Genomic DNA, 23,556 nt, shown 5'->3' with positions numbered 1-23,556 from the left:
TCAGGCCCAGCCGCTGGAGGACCCCGGCACCGGCCCCCACACCCAGCCCAGCAGACTAGATGCAGTGGGCCTGAGATGTGGGTGGGACCCCAGGTGGGCCTCACGTGCGTCCCCCTGGGAGTCGTGCCTTCCTCTGTGGGGCTGTGGGTGTTGTTTCCTCTCTGCAATACTCGTCCATGTCAGCTGGGGGCGTTTTTAGTTCTATTTGCCTAGAACTCGAAATCTTCAACGGCCTGACATTTTCTTAGGAAACTTAGACTTAGCAGCGGGACGCAGTTCCATGTCAGTGGCGCTTGTCGAGAAGCCCCCTGCATCCCGCCAGGGCCGCCAGCGAGGCTGGAGGATTGGGGGGATGTGCCTTCTGTGGCTTTGTCTGCTGAATACAGGCCACCATGACTCGGGGACGATTCCAGAGAGGCCGCGGCCCAGCTCCGGTCAGCCTGGGTCAGGGGCAGAACCGAGGGCGTCTGGGGGGCTCTGCTGCAGTGGCCAGGCTCTGTGATGGCGTGATCCCTGGAGTGACTTCCTTACGAACTTTGTCCCTTTTGTTGGGCAGGTGTATGCCACTGTGTGTACCCAACTTACAAACACGTCCCTTCTTTTTTTTTTTTTTTTTTTTTTTTTAGATTTTTATTTATTTATTTGACAGAGAGATCACAAGTAGGCAGAGAGGCAGGCAGAGAGAGAGGGAGAAGCAGGCTCCCTGCTGAGCAGAGAGCCCGATGGGGGGCTCGGTCCTAGGATCCTGAGATCATGACCTGAGCCTAAGGCAGAGGCTTAACCCACTGAGCTACCCAGGTGCCCCAACACATCCCTTCTTTTTTTTTTTTAAGATTTTATTTATGTATTTGACAGAGAGAGATCACAAACAGGAGGAAGCAGGCTCCCTGCTGAGCAGAGACCCCAATGCGGGGCTCGATCCCAGGACCCTGAGATCATGACCTGAGCCGAAGGCAGCAGCTTAACCCACTGAGCCACCCAGGTGCCCCACGTCCCTTCTTTTAAACCCCACTCTGCCTGCGGCCTCACAGGGCAACCTGTCCATCTCTGCCTGTTTTCACACGGCCTCCTCCCCATGCCTCCGTGTCGACGTCCCTCCTGTGTCCCATACCTCTCTCATAAAGACACCTGTTGTTGGATTTAGGCTCTCGATCCAGGGTGACGTCCTTGACATCCTTCTGTACAGAACTTGTCCCCAAATAAGTTCATATTCACAGGCACCAGAGCTTAGGACATGGACACAGCTTGTGGGGGGTCCACAGTTCACCCCACTACACATCCTTTCTGGGCAGCCATTGTGGGGCCTGACCCCGCCCTCAGGAAGGGTCCTTGGTTGGCTTGTGAGCTGGTTGGGGGTGTGGAGCTGAGCCGGGAGCGAGAGCCCTCACTCTGGCGAAGCTCCTTACTGGAGAGCACAGAGCCTCGTGTTGTCACGGGGAAAGTCTCAGCGACCAGATAACAGTCATGCTACGGAATAAGGGTGTCTCTTACCTGTTTGTCCCAACACAGGCCATGTTCGAGCTGGTCACGTCCGAGGCCTCCTACTACAAAAGCCTGAGCCTGCTCGTGTCTCACTTCATGGAGAATGAGCGTCTGAAGAAGATCCTACACCCGTCAGAGGCACACATCCTCTTCTCCAACGTCCTGGACGTCATGGCCGTCAGCGAGCGGTGAGCCCCCCTGCTCTGGGCCTCTTGGGGTCTGGCTTCCAGAAACTTCCCCTCATCTGGGGCACGGCCAAAGCTGGCAGCGAGTACCCATTACACCGGCTTCTCTGCTTTTGAGTGTTTGGAATTATCTGTAATGAGATAGAAATAAATACGTCCCCGCAGGGCGGCCGGTCACACCCCCCTGAACAGGCCTTCTGCCTCCAGATCCCTTCCTGTTCCACGCATGTGCTCCTCGTGTCCCCCGCTGTCGGGCAGGTGTGCAGCAGGTATCCTGACCGGGTCCAGGGGCGTCCGTGGGAGCTGGTGTCCTAAAACCCCGGTTTGACGTGTCCCCGACCTCGTCCCCCCAGTCAGATGGTGTTTGTGCTGGTTTGTGGAGGAGGCTTTGGGACTGTGCTTCTCTTTTGGCTGGGAAGGATGGGAGGAGCTTAACTGGAGCGGGAATGAACAGCTATTCACTGATCCTTGTCAAGAAGGAAAGGGCGCCAATTTCACCGTTGGGTTAGAACATCTGGCGACCATTTCCCGCTGGGCCATGGAGTCCACAGCTCAAAGAGCAAAACTCAGCTTTCGGGTCCAACAACGCATGCTCAGATGCCAAGCTGCCACGTGGCCGGAGGGAGCCCCCCATCCCCGAGGCGCCCTGGGCACTCCCTCCTCCCCCGCTTGGACACTCACCTCCTGGCAGGCCCCGCCCCGGGGCCTCAGACCCACCGCTGCTGAGAGACCCGCGGGCCTCTGCCACTTCACCCCACTGGGGTTTACTTACACTTTGCTGTGGAGAATTGCAAACATGCAGAAACAGACACGCCAGTGTGACGTGCGCAGCCCCCCAGCCCGGCACCTGGGTTGGTCTGCGTCCCCAGCCCTCCTCACCACCCACGGGATCCCGCTGAGGCAAATCCCCGTTGTCATCTTGTCTGTGGGCACATCAGTACATCTGTTAAACATAAGGCCTCTTTCTCTCTCTTTGAAAACACTCTTGATGCTATCAGGCACCTAAAAACACAGGACGACTGACCTACCTACTGGGTAGGTGCACCAAAGGTGCCATCGGTGTGGGGCTCATGTCCTGTTGTGTCTGTGGCCTTGTCCGAGCCAGGCCCGGGGGCAGCCATGTGTCCTGAGTGTCCCGGTGCAGGCGCCTTTCACCCGAGCCACTGCCCACGGCCCCCTCCCCCACCGCAGGTTTCTCCTGGAGCTAGAGCGCCGGATGGAGGAGAACATTGTCATCTCGGACGTGTGCGACATCGTGTACCATTACGCGGCCAACCACTTCTCAGTGTACATCACCTACGTCAGCAACCAGACCTACCAGGAGAGGACCTACAAGCAGCTGCTGTGAGTGTGTGTCCCCCCTCATTTCTCCTGCCCCCGTGCAGGCTGTCGCTCCTCCCACCGGGACACCGAGCCATGGCCCTGGGACCCCTGCTTTCCAAGGCCGGCACGTTCCGGGGGCTGCAGGGTCACTGGAGAAAGGTCAATCCCAAGACCATCAGCCGTGGCGCCCGTCTGACCCGTGTCTCGAATGGCTGCGCTGAGCTCTGCGGGGCTTAGAAAAGACGGTTTGAGGCCGGGAGAGCCCCTTGTGGCCCAGGAAGTTGGGAAGATGGTTTGAACTAGAGCCAAAGGCAGGGATGAGGCAGCAGGGGATGCCTTTGTGGCCTTCCAGCAACGCCCTTGACTTTGTCACTCATCTGCCCACTTCTCAGCTTCCCTGGGGTTTCAATGATGAGGTGATTTTTCCAGTCGATTTGCCTCTTTTGACTCCCTCACACTCTGGTGCTGCGCTTTGGTGACACCTGAACCCGTGATGTGTTCTTACCTTCACTGGGGAGCACCAGAGGTCCCCCTGCGAGGTCTCCTCTGGCCATTCCACTCCCCTGGGCCTTGCTGTCAAGGCTAACTGTGGAGAGTTTCAAACTTGAGCATTCGAGGGTTTGGTGTTTGACGTTTGGGGGTTGAAAACTGGGACTCGAGGGAATCAGGATGCTAGTTCGAGGACAGACGTGGAGGTGACAAGCAAGCAGGAGAACGGGGTCCTGGCCTCCCAGGGCTGCAGGTACACGGTGCATCCCTGGAGGCACAGGGTGTCTGGGCCGCAGGGGAAGGCCATGAGCCGGGGTCCCTGTTGACGTGCCACCCAGGGTCCCTGGAGCCCGCGTCAGGGCAGCCCCCTGATCCCCACTGCCGAGCCACCTGCAGACAGGACGTCCCTGTGGCCGTTGTCCCCGGCCTGCTGCTGTTCCTATCACTACGTGGGTTCACCTTGCCACAGTTCCCTGCTGGGTAAATCACCAGATCCTGCGTCTGAGTCATGGACTTTGCCACATGAGGAATTCTTACCTTCCCACACGGAATACATCCTGTGAAGTTTTCACAGCCCAGGCATGTGAAGCCATTGTTGTCATTTGGCTTGTACATGAGCAGTTTATCTTCCGTTAAAAGAAATCAGTGTGTGTCCCATACCCGTGGGATGTCTGGTTCCTCCGAGGCCATGGATGCGCTTCTGACTTGCGCCTCCTGTGAGCCAGAGACCGACTCTCATGTCTGTGTACCCCAGCCAGGAGAAGGCAGCCTTTCGGGAGCTGATTGCACAGCTGGAGCTGGACCCCAAGTGCCGGGGGCTGCCCCTGTCCTCCTTCCTTATCCTGCCATTCCAGAGGATCACACGCCTCAAGCTCTTGGTCCAGGTACCAGCCTCTCCCCCCAGCCCCTGCCCTGACTTGTGGAACCGGCTTGCGTGTGCTTCTCCCACTGCAGACTGTTTCCTTCAGTTGTTCCAGGTCTCTGCTAGCTTTCTAGGAAGTCCATTTGCTCCACAAATCTTAATGAAGCTACTACTGTGTGCCACGCAGTGGGGGAGTCAGCCCCTCTTCCCAGTGAGCCACAGTCTGGGAATTAGACCAACAGGCACACAAAAGCAGGAAGTGGTCATGACTGTGAGGACAGTGAAACGGAGGGCACATGATTGGGGGGTCACTGCCTGGTCACCACCAGTTAGGAATGTCAAGAAAGACTCTTAGACAAGTGACATCTGCGCTGAGACGTGGCTGACAGAGAGGAGCCATTCAAGTGACAGATAACTGCTTATGCAAAGGCCCTGGGGCAGTGATGCTCATAGGAGGGAAGGCCAGTGGTGAGCTGAGGGGATTTGACAGGAGTAACTGCAGAGACGTTGTGAGGCCAGTTGAGGCCCTAAGGGACCAGGCAAGATGCTGGCTTCATGCTTCCGTAGGACAAGAGAGTTGCCTGATCCAACTGAGTGCCCACAACACTGCCTATGCTGAGTTAGGGGCAGGAGAGCAGGGATGCAAATGGGAGAAGGGGTCAGGAAGCTGTGGGAGAAAGGCAGCCTGGGCTGGAGGACAGGCGGGGAGCCGAGGGTCGGGGGAAGAGGAGATCCTGGAGGGAAATCAGAATTGAGATGCCCACTTGCTACTCCAGGGAAGAGGAAGGAAGGGTCAGAGCTGGACCTGCAGGAGTGATGGTGCGGCCCTTCCTGAGGCGGGGAGACAGGCGGGGGCAGGGGGCATCAGGGTTCCAGGGAATCTCCAAGTGCCAAGTTAAAGGCAGAAGTCAGTGCAGGGCCTCTCGGCATCAAGGTGGCGTTTAGGGGAAGACATCATCAAGGAAGGAGAGATGGGTCCCAAGACCCAGCCCTGGGACACAGTGCTCAAGGACAAATAGAAGGAAGAAGGAAGCCTAGGAGGGCTGTGGCCGGGGAAGCCTGGAGAGGGGCATTTCCTGAAAGGGGACCCCATGCCTGCCTCGGGCTGCTGGGTGTTTGGTGCAGCTGGTAGGGGGAGTGGCTTCAGAGGCCGAGGAGCTGAGAGAGTGACCTGCAAGCCACAGTTAGGGTAGCTGAGAGGTCAGACATCATGGGGTGGGCAGTAGTGAGGAGGAGAGGTTGCAGCCGGGGTTGAGGGGAGCGTCAGAGGACAGGGCCCAGGGACCTGGGACCAAAGTGGGGGGCATCAGAGGAGGTAACTCCCCCCACCCCAGGGATGGCCCAAGAGAGCGCCATGTGACAACTCAGGGAGCACGAACCCGAGTCACAGGACACGGGGCAACAAAGGGTTACACGTGAGATTTTTTTTTCTTAACTTGGGAAAACCGAATCAGAAGATAGAGGGGGAACATTTTTAAGAAGTCATAGGAAAAGAGCATATATGAATATATAAAAATTTTAACTTTTATACGATGAAAACCAACAGAAGTAAGATCAAGACCTATTTTAATGTGTTGAGGGAGCGTGGAGGCACAGGCAAGTCGATGGCAGCCTGGAGCCCTCAGGAAGCTTCTGAGGAAAGGCCTCTGAGGCAAAAGCCATGGGAGCCTCATTTTGTTAAGTCAAGAAAATCAAGAAAGGGCTTTTCTTCAGTAAGACCAGAGTTAATGAAGTCTCAGGGTCACTGGGACTTGGCCACAAACTCGTCCTAGGGGCAGGGCAGGGAAGTCCCCCATGCCTGCCCTGAGCATCACGCGCGTGGAACCAAGGTTGGCCTGAGCATGGCTGTCCCCTCGCTGCCCCGCCCACCCCGCCAGCAGGAGGTTGCTGGCTTTACTTTGGTGTCCTTGTTAAGCACTTCCCCAACCCCCCGGGGGTGGGGGGACCTGGGGCTGCAGCTTGGCCTTCATGGTTAACCCCTGGCAGGAGCCTGACTCATTCGTCATCCTCAGGGAGGCCCCCATGGATCAGAATGCTCGGGCCTGGGCCTGCTGTGTGGACTCCTGCGCCCCACTGGGCTCTTCATTGTGCCACCGCTGCATGGGGGCAGGGCGGGGAGGAAAGGCCACCCGGGATCAAATTAATGCAGATTTTCCTGTGCTCAGAACATTCTGAAGAGAGTGGAAGAAAGGTCTGAGCGGGAGTGCACGGCCTTGGACGCCCACAAAGAACTGGAAATGGTGAGCTGGGCTCCCTCCTCCTTTTGTTCCCAGTGAACCATTTTCCTTGGCCGGACCCCCACCTCGTGGTCCTGCGCCCTCCTCTGTCCTCTGTCACTGTGTCTTTGGAAATCACAAATGCATTTTAGCATATGCTTTTGCAATCAAAAAAGGTCATTTGAGGGGTGCCTGGCTAGTTCAGTAGGGGGAGAGCAAGTGACTTGAGCTCAGGGTCGCAAGTTCAAGCCCCACACTGGGCATAAAGATAACTTTAAAAAAAGAAAGGAAGGAAGGAGGGAGGGAGGGAGGGTGGGAAGGAAACATCCTTCAAGTCCCCAGAACAGATAGGTGTGGCCCCAGCTGAGCGCCCAGGCTGTAGCCGCGGTGACCTCTACTGCCCCCCAGAGGCCTTCTCTCTCCCAGGCCCCACGCTTGTCCTTGCTGGCTTCCAGCGTCTTCCCTCCTGTGCCACTCCCAAGGATCTGGCTCTCTTTGTGCCCTGACATAGCCCTGCCCCATCCTTTTCTCCGCACGCCTGGTCCTGTCCCCAGGCCACTCCCCTCCTGTCTACTGGGGGGACTCATGGGTCTTGGCAAGCCCTGGGCTTGCCGCCCAAGAGGGAAGACACCATGTGCATTCCTCACCCTTGGAGAAGCGGTTCCTCCTGGGAGTTGACCTCAGAGGAGGAGACTTGGGGGGGTGGGGGCGTGCTCAGCATATATACCATCCCTCCTGGCATGGGTGGCTGCCGGGCATCCTGTCCTCTGGCTGGCCCCTCCTCCTGTCCCTTACCAGTTGGCCACCTGTTAGGCTGGTCAGGGAGGGTGAATGACCCGGGAGACGGGGGACATCTTTCAGGGCCCTCCGCCTGTCTCCCCCGCCCCGATGGGGACTCACACACCTGTCAGGCGGGGGGTTCATCCCAGCCGCCATTGGGCCCCGGAGGGTGAGTCCTGTGACTGCACCCACGAGAGGCCTGTGTGCCAGGGGCCAGGCTCTCTGTTTCTTAAGTTCCTCTGCTGTCACCTCCCTTTTCTTTCTTATCCAACGAAAGCTATACTTGTCCTTCCCATAGTTTACCTTTTCCTTAAAGGTGGACTTTTAGGGGCGCTTGGCTGGCTCAGTCAGTAGAGCGTGAAATTCTTGATCTCAGGGTTGTGGGTTTGAGCCCCTGTTTGGGTGTAGAGACTATTTAAAAAATAAAATCCAGGGGCACGGGTGGCTCATTCGTTGGGGTGTCTGCCTTTGGCTTGGGTCATGATCCTGGGGTCCTGGGATTGAGCCCCACATTGGGCTCTCTGCTCTGCTGGAGGCCTGCTTCTCCCTTTCCCACTCCCTCTGCTATGTTCTCTCTCTCACTGTGTCTCTCTCTGTTGAATAAATAAATGAAAATTTTAAAAAAGAAAAAATTTTAAAAAGTAAAATCCATAAAAAATAAATAAAATAAAAATAAAGGTGGATTTTTTTAAATTTATAAAAGTAACTAATGTTCAGTACCAAAAAAAAAAAAAAAAATGGAGCGGGTGCCCATACGTAGAAGGAGGGGGTAAAGATGGTCGGTTATCCCACCTCTGGCTGCTGCCGTGGGGCGCCGCCCTTGCAATACCTGCTCGTACAGCTGTAATCTTTGCTAAAGGGGCTTGTGGTTTCCAAGCTGGCTTTGCTCTCCATTTTAGTGCATATAAAATTATTGCAGTTCTTAATCATTAACGCCGTAACGAGGCTTGGACCAGCCAGTTTCAGCTGGAGGTGGTGTCTGCGTGCGTTCCGGCGCCTGAGAGGACAGAGTTGGTGGCCGGGAACAGCTGGCTGCCCCTGGCCTCACGTGTCCTCCTTCTTATGCCAGGTGGTGAAAGCGTGCAATGAGGGTGTCAGGAAAATGAGCCGCACGGAGCAGATGATCAGTATTCAGAAGAAGATGGAGTTTAAGATCAAGGTGAGCCTGTACCGGGCTACGTGTCCCCAGCCCAGCTGGGCTGGCCTGGGGCATCTGTCCCCAGTCGGGTTCAGTGACAGGCCACCCTTGCATCTCAGTGCAGTGGCACCTTTCGTGGATATCTCCCTTGGCACCCCCAGCTGCCCCTGCCTGCTACCCGTGACCGTGCCATCACACTGGCCTGTGCTTATCTTCTGAGAGACGCCATGCCAGTGCCCGGGAGCTGCCTGTTCTCGTTTCTTAGCTGTGAGACCTTGAGCAGTTACTTGACATGAAGCATGTCACAGGGACCATTCCAGGGATTCTTATACTGGGGAGCTGGGGTGAGGGGGACACTGAAAATCTGACTCCAGTTACCAACCTCCCCCGCCTCTCTGTCAGGCTTCAGGCATCAGTGAGCCCAAAGGGTGCCTGGGGACTGTTTTTGCTGACATGGGCACATGAGCACACCATGCCCACTGAGGGTCCCTGAGCTCTTCCTGTGTTTAGGAACTGAGCACCCTCTGAGGATGGAGACACAGCCTTCTGTGCTCCCCCCATGTCTCCACGTGCCGGGCCAACCAGTGGATGCTGGGAGCCTCCCCACAGCTGTGGCGCGGGGGCCTGCAGACCTGGCCTGCTTGTGCCGTGACATGCAGTTCTCTCTTCTTCCCTGTGAACCGGGCTCCCACTTTGATTCTGCAGGTGCCCACATGTACAAACACACACACATACACACACACTCGTAGACACAAGTGCACATAGATACACTTAGACACAAGCACATACAGAGCAGACAAATACACAGAGGCACACACGCTTGTGTACACAGGAGCGTGCACCTTCATGCACACACATACACACACACACTGTTCTTCCTGCATTTGCCCAGGACTGCTCCATCCCCCACCCTCCCTGTATAGCACCCTTGTGCTATTGCTTGGGTTAGCACTCCAGTGAGGCTGGGAGAGGCTGGGGGGCAGCTGGAGGGGCACAGCCATCCTGATGCCATGCCCCTGCCCGCCCAGTCGGTGCCCATCATCTCCCACTCCCGCTGGCTGCTGAAGCAGGGTGAGCTGCAGCAGATGTCGGGCCCCAAAACATCCCGAACCCTGCGGACCAAGAAACTCTTCCGGGAAATTTACCTCTTCCTCTTCAACGACCTGCTGGTGATCTGCCGGCAGATACCCGGGTGAGCCACAGGGCCCATGACCCCGGGGGGCCGTGGGTGGGGCGGCGACAGCTTCAGCTTGGGCCAACAGCAACAGATTACCCCCTCGGTCGCCATGGGAGGCGGCAGTCTGGGGAGAGGGGGACCAGTGTTCAGGTGGGGGGCTTCCAGAATGAGGTGAGGAGTGGTCAGAACAGTAGTGCCTGCAGGACCAGGGATGGAGGGTTCCCCGGGACCTTGGGCCTCCTTGGGATCAACACACCCACCCTGTCACCCTGGGTCCCCAGAGACAAGTACCAAGTATTTGACTCAGCACCGCGGGGCCTCCTCCGCGTGGAAGAGCTGGAGGACCAGGGCCAGACGCTGGCCAACGTGTTCATCCTACGGCTGCTGGAGAACGCGGACGATCGGGAGGCCACCTACATGCTGAAAGCGACCTCTCAGTGAGTGCCCCGCACCGCCAGCCCTGCCCCGGGACAGAGTTGGTGGCCGGGAACAGCTGGCTGCCCCTGGGGCCTCCGAGTCTTCTTCCAGGTGGAGCAAGCGAGACTCTGGGGCTCGGCATGTGCTTGGTGGCCCCCAGATTCCGTATGTCGGGCATGGTGTGTGTGTGTGTGTGTGCGTGTGCGTGTGCATGTGTCCCCTCTGGGTCTCGGGTTCTGGAAGGGCCTCTCTTTCCTGATGAGATGTAGAACCCTCGGGTCTCGCTGACCAGCACCCCATGTCACTGGGTGGTCCCAGGGCCATCTTCTCACCCCTCTGAGCAGCTGGACCACCTGCTCTGCAGCCCTAGGGCTCTGGGAGGGACAGCCAAGGTTAGGTGGAAACCGTTCTGTGAGCCCCGTGTGCTGCCCTGCACTTGTCCCCACGGGATGGAGCTCACGGGGCACGGCCCCCCATCTCGGCCCAGTTCCTACCACCCAGACCAACGGCAGCCATCCCTGGTTCCGTGTCTGAGAGCCTGTGGCATCAGGGATGTCTGGGGTGTCTGGGGGGAATTCTCCCTCACCTGCTGACCTTCACACGTGTCAGGGAGATCCTGTAGGGCTCCCCACACCTCTCCCCTGGATTCTGGGCACCCCCCAGCCGTCCTGCTGTGGCCTCGTGGGGGGCCTGGCATGGTGCCGGGTTGGGGGGCGTTGCTCCGTGGTTTCGGCATGTCCTCCTCCATGTCCCAGGAGTGAGATGAAGCGCTGGATGACCTCCCTGGCCCCCAACCGGAGAACCAAGTTTGTTTCCTTCACTTCCCGGCTACTGGGTAAGTGCCCTGAGGGAGGAGGAGGCCCCAGCAGGTAGGTGCAGGCAGCTGCTATCTGCGCTGCCAAGACGGCCGGGGCCAGTGCCTACGAGCCCGCTGTTCCAGACGCCAGCGTGGCTTCCACGGCCGGAGGTGCCTGTGCACCGACCCCAAGGGAGGACATCGGTGTAACCAACTTCACAGACATTCGGATGGTTGATAATGCGATAAGTCACTGGATCTTAGGTGACAGGTCCCACAAGGAAACCAAGAGGAATCTGGGCCCAGAAGGCAAACGCCAGTGTGATTTGGGGTTGCCGGCTCTCTGAAACCTTAGTGACGGCCCACCTGCCTGCCAGAGAAACTTCTAGCCCTGACTGCTCTCCAGGTCCCGACCCTCCCACAGCCGCTCCCAGCACCACATCCCAGGGCCGAGAAGCTCCTTCCAAAGTCCAGAATAAGCCCCCCTCCTGGCCTCTTCCTCCCTTTATCCGCAGACTGTGACAGCCCCTGGCCATTTTCACAGTGTTTTCTCTGGAGCCAAGTCCCCCTCTCACCCGGACAGACCCTCTCCAGTTGCTGGGGGAGTTTGCACTGCTCTGTTAGGCGTGCCTGCCCTGTTAACCGAGGAGGCGGGGGTGTCCAGGGTCTGCCGGGTACAGAGTGGGACAGGGGGGCATGGCGACAGGGATGAGCCACCTCCCTTCCTCCTGCCTTCAGACTGCCCCCAGGTGCAGTGCGTGCACCCGTATGTGGCCCAGCAGCCAGATGAACTGACACTGGAGCTGGCCGACATCCTGAACATCCTGGAGAAGACGGAAGACGGTGAGGCCTGGTACCCACGCACGCACCCCCTCCCCACCCCACTGGTGCCCCACACTCTGCACCAGTCCGAGGGAGGAGGGGATAGTCCGCGCCCCGTGTGTAGAAGGAGACGTCACAGGGCTGAGGCTCAGAGACAGGCTGCTTGACAAGGGTGATGGTGGTGGCCTTGGTGTCTCCTGGCTTCATGCTGAGCGGCAGACAGTTGCTGAGGGCTCAGGAATGGGATCCAGAATCAGTATATTTGAGACACACCGTGGCATCCCAGGACCACGTTCCCCTGGAGGGGGGTCAGGGCAGTGCTTTCCCGGCTTCTGGGGAGAAAATCCAATCCGAGGGTCTCCAGCGGCAGCTGTCGAGCCGGTGCTCTCAGGGCTCCCGAGTCTCCTTCGCTGCTGCTGCTCTGGCTGGGAAGGAGACTCAGCCCTCACCCCCACAACCTGACCCTCCCCGACTCGTCCCTGCACAGGGTGGATCTTTGGCGAGCGTCTGCACGACCAGGAGAGAGGCTGGTTCCCCAGCTCCATGACTGAGGAGATCTTGAATCCCAAGATCCGGTCCCAGAACCTCAAGGAATGTTTCCGAGTCCACAAGATGGACGACCCACAGCGCAGCCAGAATAAGGATCGCAGGAAGCTGGGCAGCCGAAACCGGCAATGACCCCTGGCCGGGTCACTAGCCTGGCGGGAGGACGCGGGCGGGCCAGAGCAGCGCCGGGCTGGCAAAGCCCAACGGACAGCAGAGGGGCTCCGGGGGCAGGCAGGCGCCTCATGCAGGAGCCCGCCCACCCCTCTCGCTGCCCCAGGCTGAGTGCTCGCCTGTCTCAGCCCCCTCGCTTGCAAACTGAAGAAAGGGTGCCACGTCTTTCCTCTGCTGCATTTATAAACAAGAAAGCGTATTTTAAACAGTATTCTGCTACCTCTCCCTCTTGTCTCCTGGAGGGGGTGGATGTGGACCGGCATGCTCCAGGGGCCTTCCCAGGCACTGGGAGAGGCCCCCAACCCCGGGGGGTCCCTGGCCGAGGGCAGACTGGAAGGACTGTCATGACCCCCTGCACACGTCCTTCTCGACCCTGGAAGCCATTAGAATCCACCAGGGGAGCAGACGGACCACCCTTGCCTGAGCTTGATGAGCAGCCCGTGGTCTCCAATCCAAAGGACTGAGAGACCAAATGCCTCTGTCCTCCCCTCCCCAAGCCTCTGCCAGCCTCTGGCTGCACGGCCAGGCCCCGCTTCACGGCAGGCCTACCAGAGCTTGGCTGAGGGCCCATGCAACCTCTGGCTCCCTGACAAGCTGATGTAACTTGTGTCTTCCGGCCCCTTCAGGAGCCCAGGTGTTGTGAGGAATGAATTGGTCACTGCATCCTGTATCGATTTTGGTTCCGAGAAAAGCAAATATCATTTCTGGCTGCATTAAAAGAAGCATCATGTATAAAATAATGGAGGTGACGCGCTGTTCTTTATTGCTCTGCTGCACACAGGAATGAGGTGTTCAGTTCTGGGCAGGGAAAGAAGAACTCCTTTCAAGGTCAATGGAGTAGCATGTCCTGAAGGAAGAGGTTGAGGTGGCTTCCAGGACAGGAAGAAGCAACCAGGGTCAGGACCTCAGGGTGGAAGATTTGGGCCTCGACCTGTGGAAGGATTTCAGAAACCGAAGATGCTATTTGAGGGAGTCAGGGGTGCCCTTCTGCTGCAGTGGAAGTGAGAATGCAGGTTTGGAAGAGCACAGGGCGGCTGAGGTACCCGTGGCTGGTGATCTCAAAGGGGATCTAACACCAGGCACGGGACTGGGGCTTCCTACCTGACCAGTCACTTCCCACCTTGGGCGCTTTGTCCCACTTTGGTGCTAGCAAGTTACCCAAAGGCTGCGGCTCCTCGCCCAGCCCACGTAACCCTCACAGGTGCTCCACCGCCATCCTTGATTCTGTCCTGGAGCGTGGAGGGCCTGGAATCTGACCCTGCCCAGCCCTGCATGCCTGGGACCACCCTCTTTCTGCCAGGACACTCCTTCCTTCACTCCAGAACAGGCCCTCCCATAGAAGCCCAGGATTTGGGTCAAGTGGGACTCGTAGCATCTTCCCACAGGCCACAACATGGCTCCTAGCATTCTTGAGACTGAGAGCCTGTGAGAATTGGATGGGTTTCTGGAACATGTATACATGTGCAACACTCTGGTTTAACAGTGAGGGGCTGATGTTCGTGGGGCCTCTGGGCTATGCGCCCAGGGGGATTACCCACACTTAAGGCCCCCAGCAGTGGGGGCAGGGGGAAAGGGGCCAGTTTTGAGCCCTATGCTGCTCTTGGGTGGGGGGAAGGAAAACCTGGGACAAAGGAGAGGGGGTGACCATTGGTCCTGGCCCTTGTCCAGCTTATCTTTTTGAGGCCAGTAAAGAGCACGCTGATTTGGATCATCTGCTTTAACTAGGGCTTTGGTGACCAGAGGTTACGTGGAATGAAGTAATGTAAACAGCTTCATGAGAACTGGTCGGTTTTAGAACAGTGTTTCACAAATGAAAACTTCGCCCGTGTGTTTTGGGCGAGCGCTCACCTGGAGTATCCAGGAGGAAAAAACTGGTCTTAGCGGGAGCAGGAGTGGTTTGGAGCTCAGGGAAGCGGAGGAGGCCGAAAGCCTTCCTAGAAACAGTGAAAGTAGAGGAGGAACAGCTTCCCTCCACCAACACCTACACCTCAGCCCCAGTATCAAACCATCACAGAGTGTGCAGACGGTCCCTCCTTCAAGCCTCCGTTCTTCTTTTTTTCCAGTTCAGGCCTCTTTCCTGCCAAGCCCTGGGCAGCTCAGCCACTATTTTAAATCCCTTCTCTCAATCACAAAAGCCAGGCTTCCCGGGAAGTGTGCAAAACCAAGGATGTGACCAAGAAAGGAGAGCCAGGGCCAGACTGGGAGTTGGAGGGAGGCTGCCTGGGACTGTGGTCGGGTTGCTCCTGGGGCTCCCAGGGGTGGAGGGGTTCCCGGGGGCGCCAGAGGGACAGGTCTGGCGCTCAGAGCCGCAGATGGCCTGATGACCAGGTCAGAAAACGCCCCCACCCTCCGAACAACGCAGGCTCCGCTTGGGATCCCTGTCCTGCCCGCCCGCCCCGAGCTCCCCGCGGCGCGTCAGTCTGTGCCCCAGCGCCGGCGGCGGGCCCTGAGCACTTCGGGGACAGGAGCGGGGCCGGGGCGGCGGGAGCCAGGGGCGCGGGCAGCCGAGCGGGGTCCCCGCACGCACGTGTTGCGGGTTGTCACCCGCCCCGCTCGCCCCCACACGCACGCGCGGACACACTCGAGACACGGGGGCGCCACCGGGGTTGCAGCCGAGTCGCGCCGTGCGGCGGGGGCGCGGCCCCTTTATTCGCTTCAGGAGGCGGAAAACTTTCTCAGCGCGACGACGACGAGCGCCAGCACCACGCAGGTGGCCAGCAGGGCGGCGATGACGATGGCGGCGATGGCGCCGGGCCCCAGCGAGCCTGCGGAGGACGGAGGGCGGGTCAGCCCCCGCCGCCCGCCGCCCGCGCCCGCCCCGCGCCCCCCCTCCCCCGCCCGGGCGGCCGCGCCTACCGCTGCCCGGGTCCAGCGGCTCCCGCGCGGTGCTGTCCTCGGGGCCCGGCGCGGCGGTGGGGGCCAGGGGCCCGGTGGCCGCGGGCTCCCGGGCGGGGCTGGTGCTCTCCACGGGGCCCTCTCCCGACGGCAGCTCGGCGGGCTCGTTCCACAGGGTGGGCGCAGGCTCCTGCGGACCCTCGGCTGCAAGGCCAAGGACAGGCGCTGGGGAGCAGGCAGCAGGACGACAGGGACGAGGCCCCCGCGGGGAACAGACTGCGGAGGTGGCGCTGTGCGCGGGACTCTGGGGTCAGCGCTGCACCAACCGTTCCGTTTCACCGGGGCTCCAGGACCTCTGCTGGGGCCAGGCTGCTTCTGAACCCAGTGAAGACAGACTGATGGGGGCTCGGGGAGAAGTAAGGGAGAGGGGGAGGGGCCCAATTGGTTCTCCTAATAAACAGCGGTGAGCACCGGCCCAGAGCTGGCAGCCCAGCTTCGGGAAGGCCTGAGCAGGTCACTCACCCCTCCCAGCACAGCCCAGGCGGACCCTCATCTGAGCTGCTGGGCTCTGTAGGCCTGGGTGAGATGACTGACCCTTGAGAGAGGCCCCGGCAAGGCAGGGCAGGGCAGCCTTCACCCTGGAGAAGAGGCCAGGAAGGTGAGGCAACTCTCCCTTCAGGGAACGGGGTCCCTGCCTACCCAGAGCCCTATGAGGGGGCTGCTGCAGGAGGTGGGGAGGAGAGGCAAACCCCTCCTTTGCTTCCCCTCCTTTGCCCTGGCCTGGGCAGAGCCACACAACCCACATGACATGGGGTCTAGTGCTCACACGTACCCCATGTTTGAAGGCTTAAACCCCAAGGGGACTCTGTATCCTAAGAAACTGATGCCAGCATATTGTTGTCTCCAGACAGGACAGGGCCAGAGGGACGGCCAGAGGTGTGTAAGGGAAGTGTAAGGGAAGCCCCAAGAAAGGGACGAGCCCCCCCGACCCCCACAGGCTGGGGCTCAATCAGCCCATCAGTCCCGGTGCATCTTTTGTGCAGAGGCCTCTCTCTGCTCATGGGTTGGGAGTTGGCAAGGTTTGGAGTACCCAGGGGCCTCAGGGAACGGGACAGGCTGACACTGAGAGGCCCGTGTGAAAACTCCAGCCCCATATCCCCACCTCCACCATATCGGCCCATGCCAGTTTCACTCCCCTCCCCACCAAGGATCCTGGTCTGAGGGGCCCCACAGCACTACGCCAACCCCAGACCCACCCATCCTTCCCAGAGAGAAGGCCCCAGCCCCCTAGTTAAAGTTCAAGACCAGAATGACAAACAGTCTTCAGGCTCCCACCACCCTCTAGTCCTGGCCATTGGCTTTAGCAGGGTCAGAGCTCCCCAGTGCCTAATCTGAATTGTGATCCGAGGATGCTCAGCCCCCACGCAGTCCCCAGAAAGGGCTCCGCAGGCATCAGGACACCATCTCGTTGACTCCAGCTGCTAGGAACTCTCTTTGAGAAAACCAAGGCTTAGGGGGGTCCGGGGAGGAGCGCTGCTGGGACTCAGAAGCCCCCAGATGATGAAGTAGCAGGATACACTCCCCCAGAAACCACCAGGGAAGTTGTGTCATTCCTGAAGCCCCAGCCAGCTTGCCTGAAGGTCCCTGGGGCACCTTTCTCTAGGAAGGCTTCACCGCCCCCCCCCCAGCTCCCTCTGGCACAGACAAGCCCGAGCCAAGCTGCTTGAAAACTCACCAGCTTCCAGAGAGGGGCTGTGCTGGGAGGACACAAAGGGACTTTGGGGTCTCTCCTGCTAACAGTGCCCACCTGGGGCAAATCACGAGGAAACATCAGCGAAACCCAAATTCAGGGTCAGTCTTAAAATAACTGCTTTCAAAAACATCCAGGTCAAGAAAGACAAAGGAAGGCTGAGGGACTGTTCCAGATTAGAGACCCAGGAGGTTGAATGCAGCATGTACTCCTGCCTGGGGAGGGGGACGTTACCGGGTTTAGTAAGGAAGTAGGAATTTGCAGCTTGGATAACAGTATCATATCAATGCCCAGGTCCTCACTGAGAAAACTGACTGGTGATGTAAAGATCCTCATTCTTAGAAGCATTGAGGGGACAGAAGGCATGATGTCCACAGCTTACTCTTCAGTGGTCAGCGTTCAGATAGCTCAAGTGGGTAGGCAGAGACAGGAAGAAGAGCAAATGTGGTGAAGGCGATTCTAAGAGTCTGCTGGTGTTCCCTAAGATTGTTCTTGCCACTTGGAGGTAAACTCAAAATCTCTTCCCAATCCAGCTGTACAGGACTCCCCAGGCCCTGCTGCTGCAGCCTTTCCCAGGCCTAGGCTGGATCAGTTCTGAGGCTCAGCTTACAGGAGGAACCTCTGTCCTAGTCCTCAAGGGTTCCCCAAGCCGGCATCCCGTTTCAGAAAACAGCCCTGCCAAGGAGATCTCCCAGGGGCAAAAGGCCCCTGACACACGGTGTGGGGGAAGCTTCCTGCTCGCAGGGCCTGAGGCCGAACCCAAATGCCGGTGTCTGGGTCCTCCCTGGCCCCCCACCAACTGCGAAGACCACCCTGTGAGGAGGGGGGCGATCACCCTGCCAGGTCTCCGTCATCACTGCCTGGGGGAGCAGGGGTCTGCAAGCCTCATAGCTGCTATGGAAGGTGCCAGGCCCTGGGCATGCTCGCCTCAGGCTCCCAGGGGCTAGGCCAGAGAAAGAGTCCGAGTATGTCCGTGGCTGGGCCCTGAGGTCTGACAGACTGCCTGTCTTCCCAGTTAAGTGGACACACCACTGGCCCCCATGGCAGAGAGGCCTCCACAGGGCTGCAGGGTACCAGACCCAGCAACCTGGGCAGCCACAGGGGAATCAGTGGCCTGGAGCTAGCAGCGCCCAGGTAAGCCTCTACCTCTGCCCTTTGACCCACCACCCCCCACCCCCGGCCCCGGAGCCAGCTCTGGGGAAGAGGGGGCCTCCCTCTGAGCAGGGCAGTTGGGGGCGCACCCAGGTCTTCTCCCCTTCCACCCCCCAAAGAGCCAGCCTTACTTGGCTGCTCCCCACAGAAGCCTGGATCTTCCCTACCAGACACACTGGCTCGGGCTGCCTCATCCCTGATCCTACCCCCGCAACACTCACCCAGGCCCTAAAGCTTGAAGGGCTGAAACCACAGGCCTCCAGATCAAAAAGGCTGGGGCCCAAGCCTGGCTCTGTCGTGCTGTCACCCACCCTGGGACCCCAGCAGACTGACTTCACTCCCCCCTCCCCGACGGCACTTCCCACCCTATGAAATGGGAGTTGGATCACATCTCTCTGAGCTCACACAAGTAGCTAACCATGCCATCCTGCTGTCCTGAGCTGCTGCCTTGGCCCCAGGGCCGCCCCGGCCGGACTCGGGCCGGTTGGGTCTGTGTGTTCTGCATTTGTTGTCACTGACCATCATGGGAGACCCCAGAGGCTCATCTTGGGGCCCCCAAGAAGCCGGGGCCCCAAAGGCCGGCCAGCTCCCTGTAGCTTCTGCAGCCCAGAACTGCAGCCTGGAGTCAGCCGCCCCCCCTTCCAGCAAAGGAGGCACAGGGGCCAGGAGGAGGCTCATCCTCATCTACATGTTTCTGTATTTTCTCAATTCGCTGCAATAAAAGGGGAAAACAGAGTTTAAAGGCAAGAATCTGCCTTTTCCCCAAATCCATCTTGGGGACCCCTAAGTGGAAGCTGTTGTCAGGGGGCTTGCCAGCAGGAGGGCCCATCCAAAGAGGCGTGGAGAAGAGGCGTGGAGATGAGGGAGAGAAAGCCAGGCAGAGGGACCGGCGCTAGCAACGTCACGGAGGACGGAGCCGACGGCCATGGAAGCTGAGCTGTGAGCCCCAAGGGGGAAGTTAGGTGAGGACCGAGAGGCAGGTAGAACTGAGGGGGGCTGTGATAGACCTAAACGCCAAGGACCAGAGTTAGCAACGTCCTGCGACTCTAACCAAGGGAACCCAGAGAAGTAGGGGACCTCGTGACACTGCCACAGGCCCGGGCATGGTGGGCTCTCCCCCAGCCCCACCGCCTCCAGCCGCCCTGCCTTTCAGTAAATAGGTTTGTTTAACACTCGCTCTGACCGCAGGGCCCCGAGGCCAGGCACCCGTGCTCACAGACAGCCTTTGTGCCCGCCATGAAGGGCCTTTTCATCCCTTCCCTGGCCTCCTGCCTGCTCAGCCTGGCCTGCTCCCCCTACTCCGGTAGCTGTACGGGCAGTCACCAGGGAGGGCAGCAGGCTGGGTCCGGACCTCAGCCACAGGGCCACTCCTTCCCTGCCCGCCTGTACGGGACCCCTGCCCACCGAGCAAAGGCAGGGGCCTGCTAGGCCTTGTACACACCTGCTCGGAGCTTCCAGCCCAGAGTGGGGTGGCTGAGAGCCTCCCAAACATCCTCCCTCCCAGACCGGCAGGAAGAACGACAGCCAAACCCCAAAGACTGCGGGGTGGAGTGGGCCCGCCTGTTCCTGGTAGGACACGTGGAGGGAGGTGAGGCCAGGTGAGGTCCTCGAGATGCCAAACACGTCCCCAAACATTCCTGTGGCAGCAGACAAAGCCCACCCACCCAGGCTGTGTATCCAGGGCCTCCAGCCAGCATCCTGGGCTGGAAGAGCTGGGCTACTCAGGGAACAAGAAACTGGACAGGAGCTCCCCTGGTGGCCCCAGAACCTGGGCAGGCCGGCGCCAACACCTTCGCCTCAACCCAGTTTGACCACCAGGCAGGGGTGGAGTGGGGTGTAGGGTGGGGTGTGGGGGATCTGCAAGGACCGCCGTCCTAAGATCTAGTCCATGGAAGATGCCACCTGATACTCAGGCCACTTTCCCAGTTCCCGGGGTGTCACACTGGGCCCCTGTCTTGCCCAGCCAGCACATCTCCCACATAAAGGGAGGCTGGCACTTTCCCAGCCTATTCGAAGAGGCGGTTCTGCCCCAAGACCACCCTGGGTCGTGAAATGCTCGGGAAGCAGGATAGCCTGCCGTGGCTCAGGCAGCAGGCCAGTGGCAAGACAAGTGTCCCCCGCTCCCCGTCCAGAGAGATGGAAGCCTGGCTGCTAAGGAGACATGAGGGGACGACTAGGGCAGGGGCGTGTGCTCCACTCTGAGGAAGGAGTCTGGGCAGAAGGCAGGCCTGTCCTGTGCCTCTGGTCCGAAGGGGACAGCATCTCCTTGGCCACGTGGAAAGGGGGCTGGGGACATTGATTCACATTCCCCAACACTTCCTGAGTGTTCCAGGGTGCCAGGCCCATCCTGAAAGCTCGTGTGTCTAGACTGGGCAGGCCTACCGTCCCCTGCACGGGAGGCAGAATTGCTGCCTGCAGTTACACCCATGCTACAGATGAGGAGAGGTACCGAGAGGCCGAGGAACGGTTGGTAGACAGAGCCAGAAGCAAAGCCGGGCTTCTTCCTAGGGCATCTAGAGGCCTGTGCGCCCACAGGTGCCTCACCATCATTTCTTCCTGGTGTGTGTGTCTGAGTGTGTGGCTGTCCCCCCCACAGGCCTCTCACCCCCCAGAAATTCTCCCCAGGGCCATGCTTACTTAGGTGGCTGGCAGCCAGGTGCCACCCCTGTAGATGCACAGACATTCCCCCCAAAGCCCATGCCACAGAGAAGGTCTCCAGGGCTCTCCCCACCCACTCCTTTCTCCAGCTCCAGGACCCCCCCCAACACACACATACACACAGGAGCCTGAAATATTTCTCCTTTGGCCCACCTCACGGTCAAGAGAGACTGCTTTCTTCCGAAGAAAGACCATCCGGGACCTGTCTGTGCTTTTTCTCTCTCAGGCTTTGAAGTTGGCCTGGGCCAGCCCCTCCCAGCAGAGGGCTCTAGAGCCATGCCCAGGACTGGGGCTGAGGTCTGGGGAGCCAGCACCCTGAGTCTACTGGGACCTTCCTTCTCACCGCACCCCAGACCCGGCCATTTTGACCTTAGTACTGAGCCTAAGTCCAGTGTCCTCAGCATAGTTTTGCTAAGGAGTCTCAGGCTCTGTGTTCTCTCTGAAAATTTCCCTGGGCTGGGAATAGTACTTGGGTCTTCACTCTAGAAGGATGTTTCAGAAAGCCAGCAGAAGAATGGTTTTCAGGGTTGAAAAGTAAACCAGCAGGGTTCTGGGGTTTTCTGCCTAGGAGCCAGGGTCTCTAGTCCCTCAGCTGCTTGTCCTGTGCCTGGTGCCCTGTCCTGACTCCTAGATCTGGAAGCCTTCAGATTTCAGCATGTTGGGGTAATCCCCATGTCTCCCAATCTGCTGAAGTCCCTGGTCTTGCTCCCTAAATCACCCCCCCCCCCCCGCTTCAGGGGCCATCGTGTCCATGGCTAGCATTTCCCAGGACATTGACTCCTGGCAACCGATCTCACAGAAGCCTTCTGCAGAATCACCCCAAACGGTGGCCTGTCTCTTGGGAAGCCCAGTGGGCAACGGAGAATCCGGCCCACGGTGCTTCTTGGCCCTGGGTGGCTGGTGGCAGCAGAGTCAAGGGAGCACCCTTACCTGTGAGCACTGCTGGGGCCAGGACCCGGAGAGCAGCAGCAGCGCCATGCGCAGGACCAGACAGAATGCCATCCTGGCCTGTGAGGGAGCGCGGCCGGAGAGCGGGACACACCGAGGACTGAGCTCCTTAACTTCACAGCGGCGGGAAGGAGGTATCAAAGGGCTGGGAAGGGTTTTCATCAATGCAAACTCTGTCCTCCTGGGACACCGTGCCCGCCCCCCACACATAAGCGCGCGCACACACACACACACACACACGCACACACACACACACACACAGCAGAGCTTAAGAACGGACTGCTTTCCTGAACTCCAAAGTAGCCCCACCCTCCGAGAGGGAAAGAGAGGAAATTGCTCTTTCCCTCTTTCCCTCCCCCCAGTCCTCCCTCTTTCCCTCTCTCTCTCTCTCTCTTTCTCTCTCTTTCTCTCTCACACACACACACACACTCCTCAGCCACTGCAAGTAAGATTCTCAAACTTCAGTGCGTAAAAACACTCACCCAGGGAACTTGGAAAAGACAGATACCCCCAGCACTCTGTTCCCGAGGGTCATGGGTGGGTCCAGGGATCTGCAGTTTAGTTCCTATGGCTTTGGCTTGAGAGACTGAAGCCTAGGCAGTCAGCACTGCACAGTCTGCTCACTTTTGGGCTCCCGATGCCTGGTGGGGAGATAGCACTCAACAAGACCTTCTTAATAACAGAAACAGTTTCTGAAGCAGTTTCTAAAGCAGTTTCAGTCCAAACCCTCGGCAGCTCTAGTCTCTTTCCAGAAAAGCTCATGCCATTAGACGCCCTGTTTCTTCTTGCTGTCTCTTCTCCTGGGTGCCTGAGACTCGAAACACCACCTGTGTGCTCCTGGCTTCTATGTCCAGCCCGGGTCTGGGGCAGAACTTCAGCCCCACCGCCCACAGCCTCCCCAGCAGCTCCATGAGTATCTAAAAAGTATGTCCACTTTAATGTGTCCAAACTGACCTTGACTCCAGTGGGTCCTGCTCACTCAGTGGAACCTCAGCTGCTGACCTCCCAGATGTCCTGGCCACGTAATTAAAAGTCATCAAAAGTTTCTCTCTCCCTTACTCTTATCTAATCTCTCAGAAAGTACTGCCAGCATCCCTTACCTCACACCCTTCGTGCTTTCCCCACATTCTTAGAAAAGCCACCTTAAAGGCTTGCCTTGGCCCTGCTCACAGTGTTCCAGTCCACTGGTTTTGACTAGGTTTCTCCAACACACCAGACAGGGCCCTGTCACAGGGCCTTTGCACTTGCTGTCCCATCTCCCAGAAAGGAGTCCCTCAGCTCATTATGTGGCTATCTCCTTATCACCATTCAGGTCTCAGCTCTGATCAGTCAGCCTCCCATCTACCTAACACATCACTTACTTTCTTCTCAGCACTTACATTTACATAAAACTCTCATTTGGTCCACATTTACTTATTTATTTATTTAGGTGAATTTTCTGAGGAGTAACACCTATACCATGGAAAGCAGAAATCTTAGGTTTACAGCTTGAGATTTTATGCATGTATACACCAGGGCAAATGTTACCCAAATCAATATGGGACATTTCCAGCACACCAGCAGGATCCTTCCTGTCCCCCACCCCCCATCAGTACCTCCAAAGCACGATTCTGTCTTCCGTTTGGTCTACAACCAAACTCCGAATAAACGGAATCATAGGGTATGAACTTCTGCTTCTGGCTTTTGTTGCTGTTCCACATTCCAGGAGATTTCGTCCACGCTGCTGCATGTGGCAGCTCATTTGTTTTTATTGCTTTATTTTGTTTTGTTTTACCGCACTCAACAATTCTGCTGTCCATTTTGCCATTT

General features: G+C 58.4%; 2 protein-coding genes across 4 annotated transcripts in view; one reads left to right on the top strand and one right to left on the bottom strand.

Moving 5' to 3' along the window:
- The window catches only part of NGEF (neuronal guanine nucleotide exchange factor), a 100,774-nt gene extending 87,630 nt beyond the window's left edge, over window positions 1-13,144 (top strand). For all 3 annotated transcript variants that reach the window (XM_004773501.3, XM_013046340.2, XM_045078911.1), the window contains 10 exons: window positions 1,510-1,670; window positions 2,859-3,011; window positions 4,234-4,363; window positions 6,507-6,581; window positions 8,407-8,496; window positions 9,504-9,667; window positions 9,934-10,089; window positions 10,825-10,904; window positions 11,604-11,708; window positions 12,175-13,144. In XM_004773501.3, the coding sequence (XP_004773558.1) occupies window positions 1,510-1,670; window positions 2,859-3,011; window positions 4,234-4,363; window positions 6,507-6,581; window positions 8,407-8,496; window positions 9,504-9,667; window positions 9,934-10,089; window positions 10,825-10,904; window positions 11,604-11,708; window positions 12,175-12,365 (1,305 nt within the window). In that variant the 3' untranslated portion in view covers window positions 12,366-13,144. The remainder of the gene's footprint in view (window positions 1-1,509; window positions 1,671-2,858; window positions 3,012-4,233; window positions 4,364-6,506; window positions 6,582-8,406; window positions 8,497-9,503; window positions 9,668-9,933; window positions 10,090-10,824; window positions 10,905-11,603; window positions 11,709-12,174) is intronic.
- Window positions 13,137-22,523, bottom strand: SNORC (secondary ossification center associated regulator of chondrocyte maturation). Its single transcript, XM_045078912.1, is given in 5 exon segments — window positions 13,137-15,169; window positions 15,261-15,443; window positions 21,730-21,753; window positions 21,756-21,892; window positions 22,230-22,523. Coding segments are annotated over 5 exon segments (507 nt in total). The 5' UTR covers window positions 22,283-22,523; the 3' UTR covers window positions 13,137-15,059.
- Between the last annotated feature and the right edge of the window lie 1,033 nt (window positions 22,524-23,556).

This window comes from Mustela putorius, unplaced genomic scaffold (assembly GCF_011764305.1).
Source record: "Mustela putorius furo isolate JIRA1106 unplaced genomic scaffold, ASM1176430v1.1 tig00000275_pilon_pilon_pilon, whole genome shotgun sequence".
NCBI classification, from domain to species: domain Eukaryota; kingdom Metazoa; phylum Chordata; class Mammalia; order Carnivora; family Mustelidae; genus Mustela; species Mustela putorius.
The sequence above is the reverse complement of the archived record's forward strand: the minus strand, read 5'-3'. Positions and strand labels throughout refer to the sequence as shown.